Consider the following 16040-nt stretch of genomic DNA (forward strand, 5'->3'; position numbering starts at 1 on the left):
AGCATGGATTGTAGACTATTCCATGCCTCTGGTGCACAAGAAGAGAAGGCAGTCTTGCCTAATACTGTGAATGTCCTGGGGACTTTAAGTAGCAACACCTAGCAGACCAGGTATGGTAACTGCTGGTGGTGAAGGAGACCAGACTACAGAGGTAAAGAGGGAGTTTACCCAAAAGGAATGTGTAGATGAACACATACAAATGTACATTTCTGCACATATAAAGTGAGGTCCAACCTACCATTTGGTACAATGTGCAATGATGGGTGAGTGACTTGGCATTTGTAATAGAGTTCCTTTAGCACGTGTGTAACACTTTAATGCTTCCCCTTTCTCTATATCAAACACTCAATCAATCAATCAAATGTATTTATAAAACCGATGTCACAAAGTCCTGTACAGAAACCCAGCCTAAAACCCCAAACAGCAAGCAATGCAGATGTAGAAGCACGGTGGCTAGGAAAAACTCCCTAGAAAGGCAGGAACCTAGGAAGAAACCTAGAGAGGAACCAGGCTCTGAGGGGTGGCCAGTTCTCTTCTGGCTATTAACATTATAACAGAACATGGCCAAGATGTTCAAACGTTCATAGATGACCAACAGGGTCAAATAATAATAATCACAGTGGTTGTAGAGTTTGCAACAGGTCAGCACCTAAGGAGTAAATGTCAGTTGGCTTTTATAGCCGAACATTCAGAGTTAGAGACAGCAGGTGCGGTAGAGAGAGAGAGTTGGAAAAACAGCAGTTCCGGGACAATGTAGCACGTCCAGTGAACAGGTCAGGATTCCATAGCCGCAGGCAGAACAGTTGAAACTGAAGCAGCAGCACGACCAGGTGGACTGGGGACAGCAAGGAGTCATCAGGCCAGGTAGTTCTGAGGCATGGTCCTAGGGCTCAGGTCCTCCGAGAGAAAAGAAAATAGAAAGAGAGAGAGAGAGAATTAGAGGGAGCATACTTAAATTCACACAGACCCTGGATGAGACAGGAGAAATACTCCAGATATAACAGACTGACCTTAGCCCCCCGACACATAAACTATTGCAGCATAATTACTGGAAGCTGAGACAGGAAGGATCGGGAGACACTGTGTCTCCGTCCGACGATACCCCCGGACAGGGCCAACCAGGCATGATATAACCCCGCCCACTTTGCCAATGCACAGCCCCCACACCACTAGAGGGATATCTTCAAACCACCAACTTACTAGCCTGAGACAAGGCTGAGTATAGCCCACAAAGATCTCCCCCACGGCACGAACCCGAGGGGGGACGCCAACCCAGACAGGAAGATCACGTCAGTGACTCAACCCACTCAAGTGACGCACCCCTCCTAGGGACGGCATGTGTAACACTCTAACGCTTCCCCTTTCTCTATATCAAACACTACCCTGCCATGTGTAGCATATGCATTTCAATTAACAGGTGTGGCTTGTTCATTTGTGGAATTTCTTTCCTTCTTAATGCATTTGAGCCAATCAGTTGTGTTGTGACAAGGTAAGGGTGGTATACAGTAGATAGCCCTATTTGGTAAAATACCAAGTCCATATTGAGGCAAGAACAGCTGAAATATGCAAAGAGAAAGGACAGTCCATCATTACTTTAAGACATGAAGGTCAGTCAATCTGGAAAATGTCAAGAACTTTGAAAGTTTCTTTAAGTGCAGTTGCAAAAACCATCAAGTGCTATGATGAAACTGGCTCTCCACCACAGGAAAGCAAGACCCAGATTTACCTCTGCTGCAGAGGATAAGTTCATTAGAGTTACCAGCCTCAGAAATGGCAGCCCAAATAAATGCTTCACAGAGTTCAAGTAACAGACACATCTCAACATCAACTGTTCAGAGGAGACTGCGTGAATCAGGCCTTCATGGTCGAATTGTTGCAAAGAAACCATTACTAAAGGACACCAATAAGAAGAACAGACTTGCTTGGGCCAAGAAACACGAGCAATGGACATTAGACTCATCTGACCTTTGGTCTGATGAGTCCAAATTGGAGATTTTTGGTTCCAACTGCCGTGTCTTTGTGAGACGCGGAGTAGGTGAACGGATGATCTCCGCATGTGTGGCTCCCACTGTGAAGCATGGAGGAGGAGGTGTGATGGTGTGGGGGTACTTTGCTGGTGACACTGTCTGTGATTTATTTAGAATTCAAGGCACTCTTAACCAGCATGGCTACCACAGCATTCTGCAACGATACACCATCCTATCTGGTTTGCACTTAGTGGGACTATCATTTGTTTTTCAACAGGACAATGACTCAAAACACACCTCCAGGCTGTGTCAAGGCTATTTAACCAAGAAGGAGAGTGATGGAGTGCTGCATCAAATGACCTGGCCTCCACAATCACCCAACCTCAACCCAATTGAGATGGTTTGGGATGAGTTGGACCACAGATTGAAGAAAAAGCAGCCAACAAGTACTCTGCATATGTGGGAACTCCTTCAAGACTGTTGGAAAAGCATTCCAGGTGAAGCTGGTTGAGAGAATGCCAAGAGTGTGCAAAGCTGTCTACATGATTCCATATGTGTTATTTCCTAGTTTTGATGTCTTCACTATTATTCTACAATGTAGAAAATAGTAAAAATAAAGAAAAACCCTTGATTGAGTAGCTGTGTCCAAACTTTTGACTGGTACTGTATATGGAGGGGATCTGTAACACTAACCCCCCCCCACCCCCTCTCTCAGAGCTCCTAGTTACTTGGATGGGATGGACGGGCCATTCTCCCTAGCAGCGCTGCCCTACAGCCAGATGAATGAGCTGCTGAACCGCCCTGGGGACAGAATGTACACAAGACCCCATGACCCCCCACCACCACCCCCTATGCACCATCTGGGAGACATCAAACCCCCCTCCATGATCAGGTGGGTATCACACACACACACACACACACACACACACACACACACACACACACAGAGGCACACACGCAAGGGGTGGCAGGTAGCCTAGTGGTTAGAGCATTGGACTAGTAACCAAAATGTTGCAAGATCAAATTCCTGAGCTGACAAGGTAAAAATATGTCAGTCTGCCCCTGAACAAGGCAGTTAACCCACTGTTCCCCGGCAGGCCATCATTGAAAGTAAGAATTTGTTCTTATCTGACTTGCCTAGTTAAATAAAGCAAACTAGAGAATGTGTTACCACATGGGAGTGTCTCCCCACCACCTACCTGGTTTTGTGGCTTTGAGAATGCCTTTCACTCCAAATGGATACAAGTCTCTTCTTCTGTTTCCAGTTCAGTTGTTTTCTCTACTCTGTTGTTCTCTTCTACTCATGGGTTGCATGTTTCCTCACAATGTTGTTTTGAACATTTGTTTTGGACTGATGACCGACTGAGCATATCGTCAATGAGCACTGTTGGAAGATTTCATCAAAAGTGCAATACAGTGGCTTGGAAATACAATGGCATTCAAGTGTAGGCAAATAAATAGTAGGAAAACCTTTGGTCATAATTTTGATGTCACCAGATTGACTTTAGATGCAGTATAACGTTAGCTATTTAGCTAAGATTGAGGGGAGGAAGTAACAATACTTCGTATGAAGTGCCTACATTATTACACATATTATGCGTTAATTGTGGAAATAAATTGATGAGGTGACAGTGAAGAGGTGACTCTGGGATGCTGGCCTTCTAGGCAGAGTTGCAAAGAAAAAGCCATATCTCAGACTGGCCAACAAAAATAAAATATTAAGATGGGCAAAAGAACACAGACATTGGACAGAGGAACTCTGGATCCCGGAGTCGCCTCGTCACTGTTGACGTTGAGACTGGTGTTTTGCGGGTACTATTTCATGAAGCTGCCAATTGAGAACTTGTGAGGCGTCTGTTTCTCAAACTAGACACTCTACTGTACCTGTCCTCTTGCTCAGTTGTGCACCGGGGCCTCCCACTCCACTTTCTATTCTGGTTAGAGACAGTTTGCGCTGTTCTGTGAAAGAAGTAGTACACAGCGTTGTACCAGATCTTCAGTTTCTTGTCAATTTCTCGCATGGAATAGCCTTCATTTCTCAGAACAAGAATAGACTGACGAGTTTCAGAAGAAAGTACTTTGTTTCTGGCCATTTTGAGCCTGTAATCGAACCCACAAATGCTGATTCTCCAGATACTCAACTAGTCTAAAAAAGGCCAGGTGTATTGCTTCTTTAATTAGCACAACAGTTTGCTAACTGTGCTAACATAATTACAAAAGGGTTTTCTAATGATAAATTAGCCTTTTAAAATAATACACTTGGATTAGCTAACACAATGTGCCATTGGAATACAGAATCTTTCAATAGCCCTAGGATCCAGGTGGACAGAGGTGGTCTGCCAGTCACTGGGACGACAACCCAACTTGGGATGGGGGGAGGTTTTAGCGAGTGGAATAGTGAAGAACAATTGGAGGTTTACTCAGTAGCAGTGCCAATCCTGTATCATGGTACAGTTATATAGACACTCAGTCATCATGGTGCTTATTAATGGTAAGTTTACAAACATATATTATGATAAATCGAATTTCAACTTGTATCTCGTTATGGTAAATGGGGAAATAAGTATAGCCAGTTATAATTGTAATGGCTTAGAAGATAATAAGAAAAGACGATCAGTATTTACCTGGCTGAAAGAGAAGGAATATAACATCTATTGTTTACAGGAAACTCATTCACCAATTTTAGATGAAGTTGTGTGGAAAAGGGACTACGGGGGCAAGATATACTTCTCCTATGGGCAAAGAAACTGAAAAGGGGTGATGATATTAATTAACAATATATTTGATCCAAATGTGCAAATTGTCCAAACAGATTCAGAAGGTAAATTGATTATTTTAAATATGTTATTGGACCATAAACCGATTTGGCTCATTAATCTATTTTGGTGAAAAGAGTTCATATTAACAAAGGAATAGAGGGATTAATACTACCGATAGATGGAAATAAAAACTGTACCATAGAGACACAGAATAAGTTAGAGGAAAAGCAAAAATATCAAGTGTAATGTATTATAAAAAATAAAGCAAACTGGATGGAATATGGGGAGAGGTGCACCAAACAATTTTTTAATCTTCAACATAGAAATGTTACCAAAAATAATTTACTGAAACTTGTTACAAATGACGGAGTCACCCACGATTCACCAGTCTTGTTTCAGTCTCCTCCATCTCCACTAACCAAAGTTTATTGTAAGGATTTATTTTCTATTAATAATGTCAAATGAACAGCTGTACAGAAAGACTCATGGAAGGCCAAATTACAGAGGAGGAACTTCTTGATGCAATTAAAGCCTTTAAGTCCGGGAAAACTCCAGGACTGGATGGCATAGCAGTGGAGGTATACCCAAACCTTAATGATGTTCTCAGAGGACCATTATTACTGTAGCATGTTTTAACCACTCCTATAAAAAAATATATATAATTTACCTAGGGAAGTCAGTTAAGAACAAATTCTTATTTACAATGACGTCCTACTGGGGAACTGTGGGTTAACTGCCTTGTTCAGGGGCAGAACAACAGATTTTTACCTTGTCAGCTCGAGAGATTCAATCTAGTAACCTTTTGGTTACTGTCCCAATATTCTAAGCACTAGGCTACCATCCCTTCATCCTTCTCCCTCCCTCCACTACCCCATCCCTTCATCCTTCTTCCTCCCTCCACTACCCCATCCCTTCATCCTTCTCCCTCGCTCCACTACCCCCATCCAGAATCCATCCCTTCATCCTTCTCCCTCCCTCCACTACCCCATCCCTTCATCCTTCTCCCTCCCTCCACTACCCCATCCCTTCATCCTTCTCCCTCGCTCCACTACCCCCATCCAGAATCCATCCCTTCACCAATTTTGGCCCATTCCTCCTGACAGAGCTGGTATAACTGAGTCAGGTTTGTAGGCCTCCTTGCTCGCACATGCTTTTTCAGTTCTGCCCACAGATTTTCTATAGGATTGAGGTCAGGGCTTTGTGATGGCCACTCCAATACCTTGACTTTGTTGTCCTTAAGCCATTTTGCCACAACTTTGGAAGTATGCTTGGGGTCATTGTCCATATGGAAGACCCATTTGCAACCAAGCTTTAACTTCCTGACTGATGTCTTGAGATGTTTCTTCAATATATCCAAATATTTTTCCTGCCTCATGATGCCATCTATTTTGTGAAGTGCACCAGTACCTCCTGCAGCAAAGCACCCCCACAACATGATGCTGCCACCCCCGTGCTTCACGGTTGGGATGGTGTTCTTCAGCTTGGAAGCCTCCCCCCTTTTCCTCCAAACATAACCATGGTCATTATGGCCAGACAGTTCTATTTTTGTTTCATCAGACCAGAGGACATTTCTCCAAAAAGTACGATCTTTGTACTTTGCAGTTGCAAACCGTAGTCTGGCTTTTTTATGGCGGTTTTGGAGCAGTGGCTTCTTCCTTGCTGAGCGGCCTTTCAGGTTATGTCGATATAGGACTCGTTTTACTGTGGATATAGATACTTTTGTACCTGTTTCCGCCAGCATCTTCACAAGGTCCTTTGCTGTTGTTCTGGGATTGATTTGCACTTTTCGCACCAGGGTACGTTCATCTCTAGGTGACAGAACGCGTCTCCTTCCTGAGTGGTATGACGGCTGCGTGGTGAACGTGATGAACGTGGTACCTTCGGGTTGGGAATTGCTCCCAAGAATGAACTAGACTTGTGGAGGTCTACAAATTTTTTCCTGAGGTCTTGGCTGATTTCTTTTGATTTCCCCATGATGTCAAGCAAAGAGGCACTGAGTTTGAAAGTAGGCCTTGAAATACATCCACAGGTACACCTCCAATTGACTCAAATGATGTCAATTAGCCTATCAGAAGCTTCTAAAGCCATGACATCATTTTCTGGAATTTTCCAAGCTGTTTAAAGGCACAGTCAACTTAGTGTATGTAAACTTCCGACCCATTGGAATTGTGATAAAATGAATTATACGTGAAATAATCTGTCTGTAAACAATTGTTGGGAAAATTACTTGAGTCATGCACAAAGTAGATGTCCTAACCGACTCGCCAAAACTATAGTTTGTTAACAAGACATTTGAGAAGTGGCTGAAAAACGAGTTTTAATGACTCCAACCTAAGTGTATGTAAACTTCAGACTTCAACTGTATATACTGTATTTTAGTCAATGCCACTCCGACATTGCTCGTCCTAATATTTACATATTTCTTAATTCCATTATTTGGACATGGATGATACATTTGAGATAATATAAGACAAGTACTGGAAACAATAGAACACTATGAAGAATCTGTGAAACCAGGCCTGGTATTCATAGCTGATTTTGAAAAGGCTTCTGATAAAGTGCGACTGGATTTTATATACAAATGCCTGGAATATTTGAATTTCAGAGAATATCTTATACAATGGGTGAAAGTTATTAATAGTAACCCTAGGTGTAAAATAGTAATTCATATTTCTCAGAAAGTATTAAACTGTCAAAAAGAGCTAAACAAGGTTGTCCACTATCAGCATATCTACAGTGCATTCAGAAAGTATTCAGACCCCCTGACTTTTTCCACATTTTGTTACGTTACAACCTAATTCTAAAATGTATTTTAAAAAACATTTTTCACATCAATCTACACACAATACCTCATAATGACAAAGCGAAAAACATATTTTTAGCAAATGTATTAAAAATAAAAACAGAAATACCTTATTTACATAAGTATTCAGATCCTTCGCTATGGGACTCGAAATTGAGCTCAGGTGCATCCTGTTTCCATTGATCATCCTTGAGATGTTTCGACAACTTGATTGGAGTCCACCTGTGGTAAATTCAATTGATTGGACATGATTTGGAAAGGCACACACCTGTCTATTTAAGGTCCCACAGTTTACAGTGCATGTCAGAGCAAAAACAGCGACGCCCCCCATCCAACCTGACAGAGCTTGAGAGGATATTCAGAGAAGACTGGGAGAAACTCCCCAAATACAGGTGTGCCAAGCTCGAGGCTGTAATCTCTGCCAAAGGTGTTTCAACAAAGTACTGAGTAAAGGGTCTGAAAAGGGTAAAGGGTCTGAATACCTATGAATACTTATTTTAAATTTTTTTACACCTTTATTTAATCTTTATTTAACTAGGCAAGTCAGTTAAGAACACATTCTTATTTTCAATGACGGCCTAGGAACAGTGGGTTAACTGCCTTGTTCAGGGGCAGAACGACAGATTTTTATCTTGTCAGCTCGGGGGATTCAATCTTGCAACCTTACAGTTAACTAGTCCAACGCTCTAACCACCTGATTACATTGCACTCCACGAGGAGCCTGCCTGTTACGCGAATGCAGTAAGCCAAGGTAATTTGCTAGCTAGCATTAAACTTATCTTATAAAAACAATCAATCATAATCACTAGTTAACTACACATGGTTGATGATATTACTAATTTATCTAGCGGCTCCTGCGTTGCATATAATCGATGCGGTGCGTATCGTTGCTCCAATGTGTACCTAACCATAAACATCAATGCCTTTCTTAAAATCAATACACAGAAGTATATATTTTTAAACCTGCATATTTAGATAAAAGAAATCCAGGTTAGCAGGCAATATTAACTAGGTGAAATTGTGTCACTTCTCTTGCGTTCTTTGCACACAGAACGGTTCCGTATTTCACTGAAAGAATAAACGTCTAGTTTTCAAAATGATAGTTTCCGGATTCGACCATATTAATGACCTATGGCTCGTATTTCTGTGTGTTATTATGTTATAACTAAGTCTATGATATGATAGAGCAGTCTGACTGAGCGGTGGTAGGCAGCAGCAGGCTCGTAAGCATTCATTCAAACAGCACTTTCGTGCGTTTTGCCAGCAGCTCTTCGTTGTGCTTCAAGCATTGCACTGTTTATGACTTCAAGCCTATCAACTCCCGAGATTAGGCTGGTGTAACCGATGTGAAATGGCTAGTTAGTTAGCGGGGTGCACGCTAATAGCGTTTCAAACCTCACTCGCTCTGAGACTCGGAGTGGTTGTTCCCCTTGCTCTGCATGGGTAACGCTGCTTCGAGGGTGGCTGTTGTCGATGTGTTCCTGGTTCGAGCCCAGGTAGGAGCGAGGAGAGGGACGGAAGCTATACTGTTACACTGGCAATACCAAAGTGCCTATAAGAACATCCAATAGTCAAAGGTTAATGAAATACAAATGGTATAGAGAGAAATAGTCCTAAAATTCCTATAATAACTACAACCTAAAACTTCTTACCTGGGAATATTGAAGACTCATGTTAAAAGGAACCACCAGCTTTCATATGTTCTCATGTTCTGAGCAAGGAACTTAAAAGTTAGCTTTCTTACATGGCACATATTGCACTTTTACTTTCTTCTCCAACACTTTGTTTTTGCATTATTTAAACCAAATTGAACATGTTTCATTATTTATTTGAGGCTAAATTAATATTATTGATGTATTATATTAAGTTAAAATAAGTGTTCATTCAGTATTGTTGTCATTATTTTGTCATTATTGTCATTATTTGTCATTATTGTCATTATTACAAATACATTTTAAAAATCGGCCGATTAATCGGTATCTGCTTTTTTTGGTCCTCCAATAATCGTATCGGTATCGGCGTTGAAAAATCATAATCGGTCGACCTCTAATAGCCAGTTGTGTTGAGTTTTGTTCTGCTTAACTCTGATGATGGGGACGTGAGCAGCTACAGGTGTGTTTCACATCTCCGGAATTTTCTGCTCCGTTGAAGCGCAGGCAGAGGAAAGGAGGGAGGGATGAAGGGATGGATTCTGGATGGGGGGTAGTGGAGCGAGGGAGAAGGATGAAGGGATGGATTCTGGATGGGGGTAGTGGAGCGAGGGAGAAGGATGAAGGGATGGATTCTGGATGGGGGGTAGTGGAGTGAGGGAGAAGGATGAAGGGATGGATTCTGGATGGGGGGTAGTGGAGCGAGGGAGAAGGATGAAGGGATGGATTCTGGATGGGGGGTAGTGGAGCGAGGGAGAAGGATGAAGGGATGGATTCTGGATGGGGGGTAGTGGAGCGAGGGAGAAGGATGAAGGGATGGGGGGGCAGTGGAGCGAGGGAGAAGGATGAAGGGATGGATTCTGGATGGGGTAGTGGAGCGAGGGAGAGGGATGGGGGGGTAGTGGAGCGAGGGAGAAGGATGAAGGGATGGATTCTGGATGGGGTAGTGGAGCGAGGGAGAAGGATGATGGGTGGATTCTGGATGGGGGGTAGTGGAACGAGGGAGAAGGATGATGGGTGGATTCTGGATGGGGGGTAGTGGAGCGAGGGAGAAGGATGATGGGTGGATTCTGGATGGGGGGTAGTGGAGCGAGGGAGAAGGATGATGGGTGGATTCTGGATGGGGGGTAGTGGAGCGAGGGAGAAGGATGAAGGGTGGATTCTGGATGGGGGTAGTGGAGCGAGGGAGAAGGATGATGGGTGGATTCTGGATGGGGGGTAGTGGAGCGAGGGAGAAGGATGAAGGGATGGGGTAGTGGAGCGAGGGAGAAGGATGAAGGGATGGATTCTGGATGGAGGTAGTGGAGCGAGGGTAAAGGATGAAGGGATGGATTCTGGATGGGGGGTAGTGGAGCGAGGGAGAAGGATGAAGGGACGGGGTAGTGGAGCGAGGGAGAAGGATGAAGGGATGGATTCTGGATGGAGGTAGTGGAGCGAGGGAGTAGGATGAAGGGATGGGGTAGTGGAGCGAGGGAGAAGGATGAAGGGATGGAGGTAGTGGAGCGAGGGAGAAGGATGAAGGGATGGGGTAGTGGAGCGAGGGAGAAGGATGAAGGGATGGATTCTGGATGGGGGTAGTGGAGCGAGGGAGAAGGATGAAGGGATGGATTCTGGATGGGGTAGTGGAGCGAGGGAGAAGGATGAAGGGATGGATTCTGGATGGAGGTAGTGGAGCGAGGGAGAAGGATGAAGGGATGGATTCTGGATGGAGGTAGTGGAGCGAGGGAGAAAGATGAAGGGATGGATTCTGGGTGGGGGTAGTGGAGCGAGGGAGAAGGATGAAGGGATGGGGTAGTGGAGCGAGGGAGAAGGATGAAGGGATGGATTCTGGATGGGGGTAGTGGAGCGAGGGAGAAGGATGAAGGGATGGGGTAGTGGAGCGAGGGAGAAGGATGAAGGGATGGATTCTGGATGGGGGTAGTGGAGCGAGGGAGAAGGATGAAGGGATGGATTCTGGATGGGGGTAGTGGAGCGAGGGAGAAAGATGAAGGGATGGATTCTGGATGGGGTAGTGGAGCGAGGGAGAAGGATGAAGGGATGAGTAAGTGGAGCGAGGGAGAAGGATGAAGGGATGGGGTAGTGGAGCGAGGGAGAAGGATGAAGGGATGGATTCTGGATGGGGGTAGTGGAGCGAGGGAGAAGGATGAAGGGATGGATTCTGGATGGGGGTAGTGGAGCGAGGGAGAAGGATGAAGGGATGGGGTAGTGGAGCGAGGGAGAAGGATGAAGGGATGGAGGTAGTGGAGCGAGGGAGAAGGATGAAGGGATGGGGTAGTGGAGCGAGGGAGAAGGATGAAGGGATGGATTCTGGATGGGGGTAGTGGAGCGAGGGAGAAGGATGAAGGGATGGATTCTGGATGGAGGTAGTGGAGCGAGGGAGAAGGATGAAGGGATGGATTCTGGATGGAGGTAGTGGAGCGAGGGAGAAGGATGAAGGGATGGATTCTGGATGGAGGTAGTGGAGCGAGGGAGAAAGATGAAGGGATGGATTCTGGGTGGGGGTAGTGGAGCGAGGGAGAAGGATGAAGGGATGGGGTAGTGGAGCGAGGGAGAAGGATGAAGGGATGGATTCTGGATGGGGGTAGTGGAGCGAGGGAGAAGGATGAAGGGATGGGGTAGTGGAGCGAGGGAGAAGGATGAAGGGATGGATTCTGGATGGGGGGTAGTGGAGCGAGGGAGAAGGATGAAGGGATGGATTCTGGATGGGGGTAGTGGAGCGAGGGAGAAAGATGAAGGGATGGATTCTGGATGGGGGTAGTGGAGCGAGGGAGAAGGATGAAGGGATGGGGTAGTGGAGCGAGGGAGAAGGATGAAGGGATGGGGTAGTGGAGCGAGGGAGAAGGATGAAGGGATGGATTCTGGATGGGGGTAGTGGAACGAGGGAGAAAGATGAAGGGATGGATTCTGGATGGGGGTAGTGGAGCGAGGGAGAAGGATGAAGAGATGGGGTAGTGGAGCGAGGGAGAAGGATGAAGGGATGGATTCTGGATGGGGGTAGTGGAGCGAGGGAGAAGGATGAAGGGATGGGGTAGTGGAGCGAGGGAGAAGGATGAAGGGATGGATTCTGGATGGGGGTAGTGGAACGAGGGAGAAAGATGAAGGGATGGATTCTGGATGGGGGTAGTGGAGCGAGGGAGAAGGATGAAGGGATGGATTCTGGATGGGGGTAGTGGAGCGAGGGAGAAGGATGAAGAGATGGGGTAGTGGAGCGAGGGAGAAGGATGAAGGGATGGATTCTGGATGGGGGTAGTGGAGCGAGGGAGAAGGATGAAGGGATGGATTCTGGATGGGGGTAGTGGAGCGAGGGAGAAGGATGAAGGGATGGAGGTAGTGGAGCGAGGGAGAAGGATGAAGGGATGGGGTAGTGGAGCGAGGGAGAAGGATGAAGGGATGGATTCTGGATGGGGGTAGTGGAGCGAGGGAGAAGGATGAAGGGATGGATTCTGGATGGAGGTAGTGGAGCGAGGGAGAAGGATGAAGGGATGGATTCTGGATGGAGGTAGTGGAGCGAGGGAGAAGGATGAAGGGATGGATTCTGGGTGGGGGTAGTGGAGCGAGGGAGAAGGATGAAGGGATGGGGTAGTGGAGCGAGGGAGAAGGATGAAGGGATGGATTCTGGATGGGGGTAGTGGAGCGAGGGAGAAGGATGAAGGGATGGGGTAGTGGAGCGAGGGAGAAGGATGAAGGGATGGATTCTGGATGGGAGGTAGTGGAGCGAGGGAGAAGGATGAAGGGATGGATTCTGGATGGGGGTAGTGGAGCGAGGGAGAAAGATGAAGGGATGGATTCTGGGTGGGGGTAGTGGAGCGAGGGAGAAGGATGAAGGGATGGGGTAGTGGAGCGAGGGAGAAGGATGAAGGGATGGGGTAGTGGAGCGAGGGAGAAGGATGAAGGGATGGATTCTGGATGGGGGTAGTGGAACGAGGGAGAAAGATGAAGGGATGGATTCTGGATGGGGGTAGTGGAGCGAGGGAGAAGGATGAAGAGATGGGGTAGTGGAGCGAAGGAGAAGGATGAAGGGATGGATTCTGGATGGGGGTAGTGGAGCGAGGGAGAAGGATGAAGGGATGGGGTAGTGGAGCGAGGGAGAAGGATGAAGGGATGGATTCTGGATGGGGGTAGTGGAACGAGGGAGAAAGATGAAGGGATGGATTCTGGATGGGGGTAGTGGAGCGAGGGAGAAGGATGAAGGGATGGATTCTGGATGGGGGTAGTGGAGCGAGGGAGAAGGATGAAGAGATGGGGTAGTGGAGCGAGGGAGAAGGATGAAGGGATGGATTCTGGATGGGGGTAGTGGAGCGAGGGAGAAGGATGAAGGGATGGATTCTGGATGGAGGTAGTGGAGCGAGGGAGAAGGATGAAGGGATGGATTCTGGATGGGGGGTAGTGGAGCGAGGGAGAAGGATGAAGGGATGGATTCTGGATGGGGGTAGTGGAGCGAGGGAGAAGGATGAAGGGATGGATTCTGGATGGGGGTAGTGGAGCGAGGGAGAAGGATGAAGGGATGGATTCTGGATGGGGGGTAGTGGAGCGAGGGAGAAGGATGAAGGGATGGATTCTGGATGGAGGTAGTGGAGCGAGGGAGAAGGATGAAGGGATGGTTGTAGTGGAGCGAGGGAGAAGGATGAAGGGATGGATTCTGGATGGGGGTAGTGGAGCGAGGGAGAAGGATGAAGGGATGGGGTAGTGGAGCGAGGGAGAAGGATGAAGGGATGGATTCTGGATGGGGGTAGTGGAGCGAGGGAGAAGGATGAAGGGATGGGGTAGTGGAGCGAGGGAGAAGGATGAAGGGATGGATTCTGGATGGGGGTAGTGGAGCGAGGGAGAAGGATGAAGGGATGGATTAGCTTGTTGTACTTTGAGTGTACAACAAGAGTACAAGGTATTCTCTTCACTCTCCATCTTCCTGTTATCTCTGCTAGATTTCCTTCCATTTCTTGCTCCCTCTCTCCCACCTGATATATATTTGTCACATCTTCTCTATTAGTGCACTGCAGTTCAGTTAGCTTTCAATTAACAGTAACTCTGTCTTTCTCTCTTCCCTCTCCTCAGCTCCAGTTCAGGTTTTTCAGACAGCAGACCCCAATCTCCAGCACAGACTCACGGCTTCAACTCCAACACACCTCCCCCTCCGCCACCCCCCTTGCCCCCTCCACCTCCTCCCTTGCCTTCCATGTCTGGTTTTGGCCCTCGGGGCACCCCTCCTCCCCCTATTCCTCCTCTACCCGTCCAGCAGCAGCCACCGGCCATCCCCCCTCCCCCTGCCCCTCTCCAGATCGCACCTGGCGTCCTCCACCCTGCCCCTCCCCCAGTGGCACCTCCCCTCCACATCTCCTCCCCAGCCCGTCTCCAGCAGGTCCTGGACAGGGGCCCGACCCCTGGCCAATCAGATGGCACCGTGCTACCTCCTCCGCCCCCTCCCCCGCCCCTCCCAGGAGTGCGGAGCTCCTCCCCCTGCCCGCCGGGCCCACCTCCCGTGCCTTCCTTCCTGTCAGGTGCCATGGCGTCCCCGCTCTCTCACTCCGGGGGGAAAAAACACTCCGCCAACCTGCCGCCCATCAGCGATGCACGCAGTGTCCTATTGGAGGCCATCCGCAAAGGTGGGTGGGGCCTCGGTGTAACAGCCAGTAGATCTGTTTATTGTGCATGACTGTCAATGTGCGTAGTTATTGGACAGTTTTATAACAGAAGAAAGCTGATACATTCTCTCTTGTAGATTGCAGTAATCCCTCTCTCCTTCGCTCCCCCAGGTATCCAGCTCCGGAAGGTGGAGGAGCAAAGAGAGCAGGAGGCAGCCAAACACGAGCGTGTGGGGAACGACGTGGCCACCATCCTGTCCCGACGCATTGCCGTCGAGTACTCCGACTCAGAGGACGAGTCCGAGTTCGACGAGGGAGACTGGATGGAGTGAATGAGATGGAGGGAGAGGAAAAGAAAAGAGAGGGGGACAAAAGGCAAAACTGTCACCCAACTGTACCCCCTTTAGAGATGTCAGAATCCATCCTTACATCCACTATCCTCTGTCAGTCCTGTTTTACACCCTCACCTGTCATACTACACCTCTCTCTCTCGCCCTCTTGCTCTCTCTCCCCCTCTCTCCCCCTATTTTTCCTCCATCTCTCTCTTTTTCCCTCTCTACACCTCCCTCTCTTTCTCTCTCTCTCTACCTCTCTCCCTATTTCTCTCTCCTCCCCCTCTCTCTATTCTCTCCCTTCCTCTCCCTCTACACCTCCCTCTCTCTTTCTCTCTGTCCCTCTCGTTCTCTGTCATATACTGTTCTTGGTGTGTTTGTAGGAAAATATCAATTTCAGTTGTTTGTTCCCCATGTTCTGGTCGGGAAATGTTTTTGTACTCATTTTCTACACTACTACACATTGTTCAGTGGCTCTCATGTTATTTTCCTTCTTTATCCTCCAATTGTATGAAATCCTCCTCATGTACAGTTGTTTAAAAAATGACCGTTAACCAAACCATTTTTTTTGTTTTTCCGATAACCTTTTAAAGAAAAGCTATTAACAACCACATATTTTTTGATTTCCTTTGTTTCTTGCTGTTGAGTGTCAACGTGACGAGGTGGCCTGATTCTTCTGTCCTTAGTTCTGATACTATCCTGCCACCTGGTGGGCCAAAGTGGAGGTGAATTGATTCTGTATTTTATTATCTCTATTTTGAGTTTCTTTTCTTACAGAAAAACACTTGCAGTTTTTAAATGGGCCAGTTGTTGCCAATATGAACCACTTGAATGATGGTAGCCATCCTGAATATCAGTCGGCTGAGGTTGTTTGCTGAGGAGATTTATTGGAGTCGTTGTTTGTTTTTATATTATCAGGATTTTACTTATCACCTCAGAACAAGGAAATAT

General features: G+C 46.8%; 1 protein-coding gene across 1 annotated transcript in view; it reads left to right on the top strand.

Annotated features, from left to right (window-relative positions):
• The window catches only part of LOC120019331 (wiskott-Aldrich syndrome protein family member 1-like), a 35035-nt gene extending 19836 nt beyond the window's left edge, over window positions 1-15199 (top strand). Inside the window, exons 5-7 of the mRNA XM_038962626.1 lie at window positions 2683-2859; window positions 14231-14778; window positions 14929-15199. Coding sequence (XP_038818554.1) covers window positions 2683-2859; window positions 14231-14778; window positions 14929-15089 — 886 coding nt within the window. The 3' untranslated portion in view covers window positions 15090-15199. The remainder of the gene's footprint in view (window positions 1-2682; window positions 2860-14230; window positions 14779-14928) is intronic.
• The last annotated feature ends 841 nt before the right edge of the window (window positions 15200-16040 follow it).

The sequence above is a fragment of the Salvelinus namaycush genome, chromosome 24 (assembly GCF_016432855.1).
Source record: "Salvelinus namaycush isolate Seneca chromosome 24, SaNama_1.0, whole genome shotgun sequence".
NCBI lineage: Eukaryota > Metazoa > Chordata > Actinopteri > Salmoniformes > Salmonidae > Salvelinus > Salvelinus namaycush.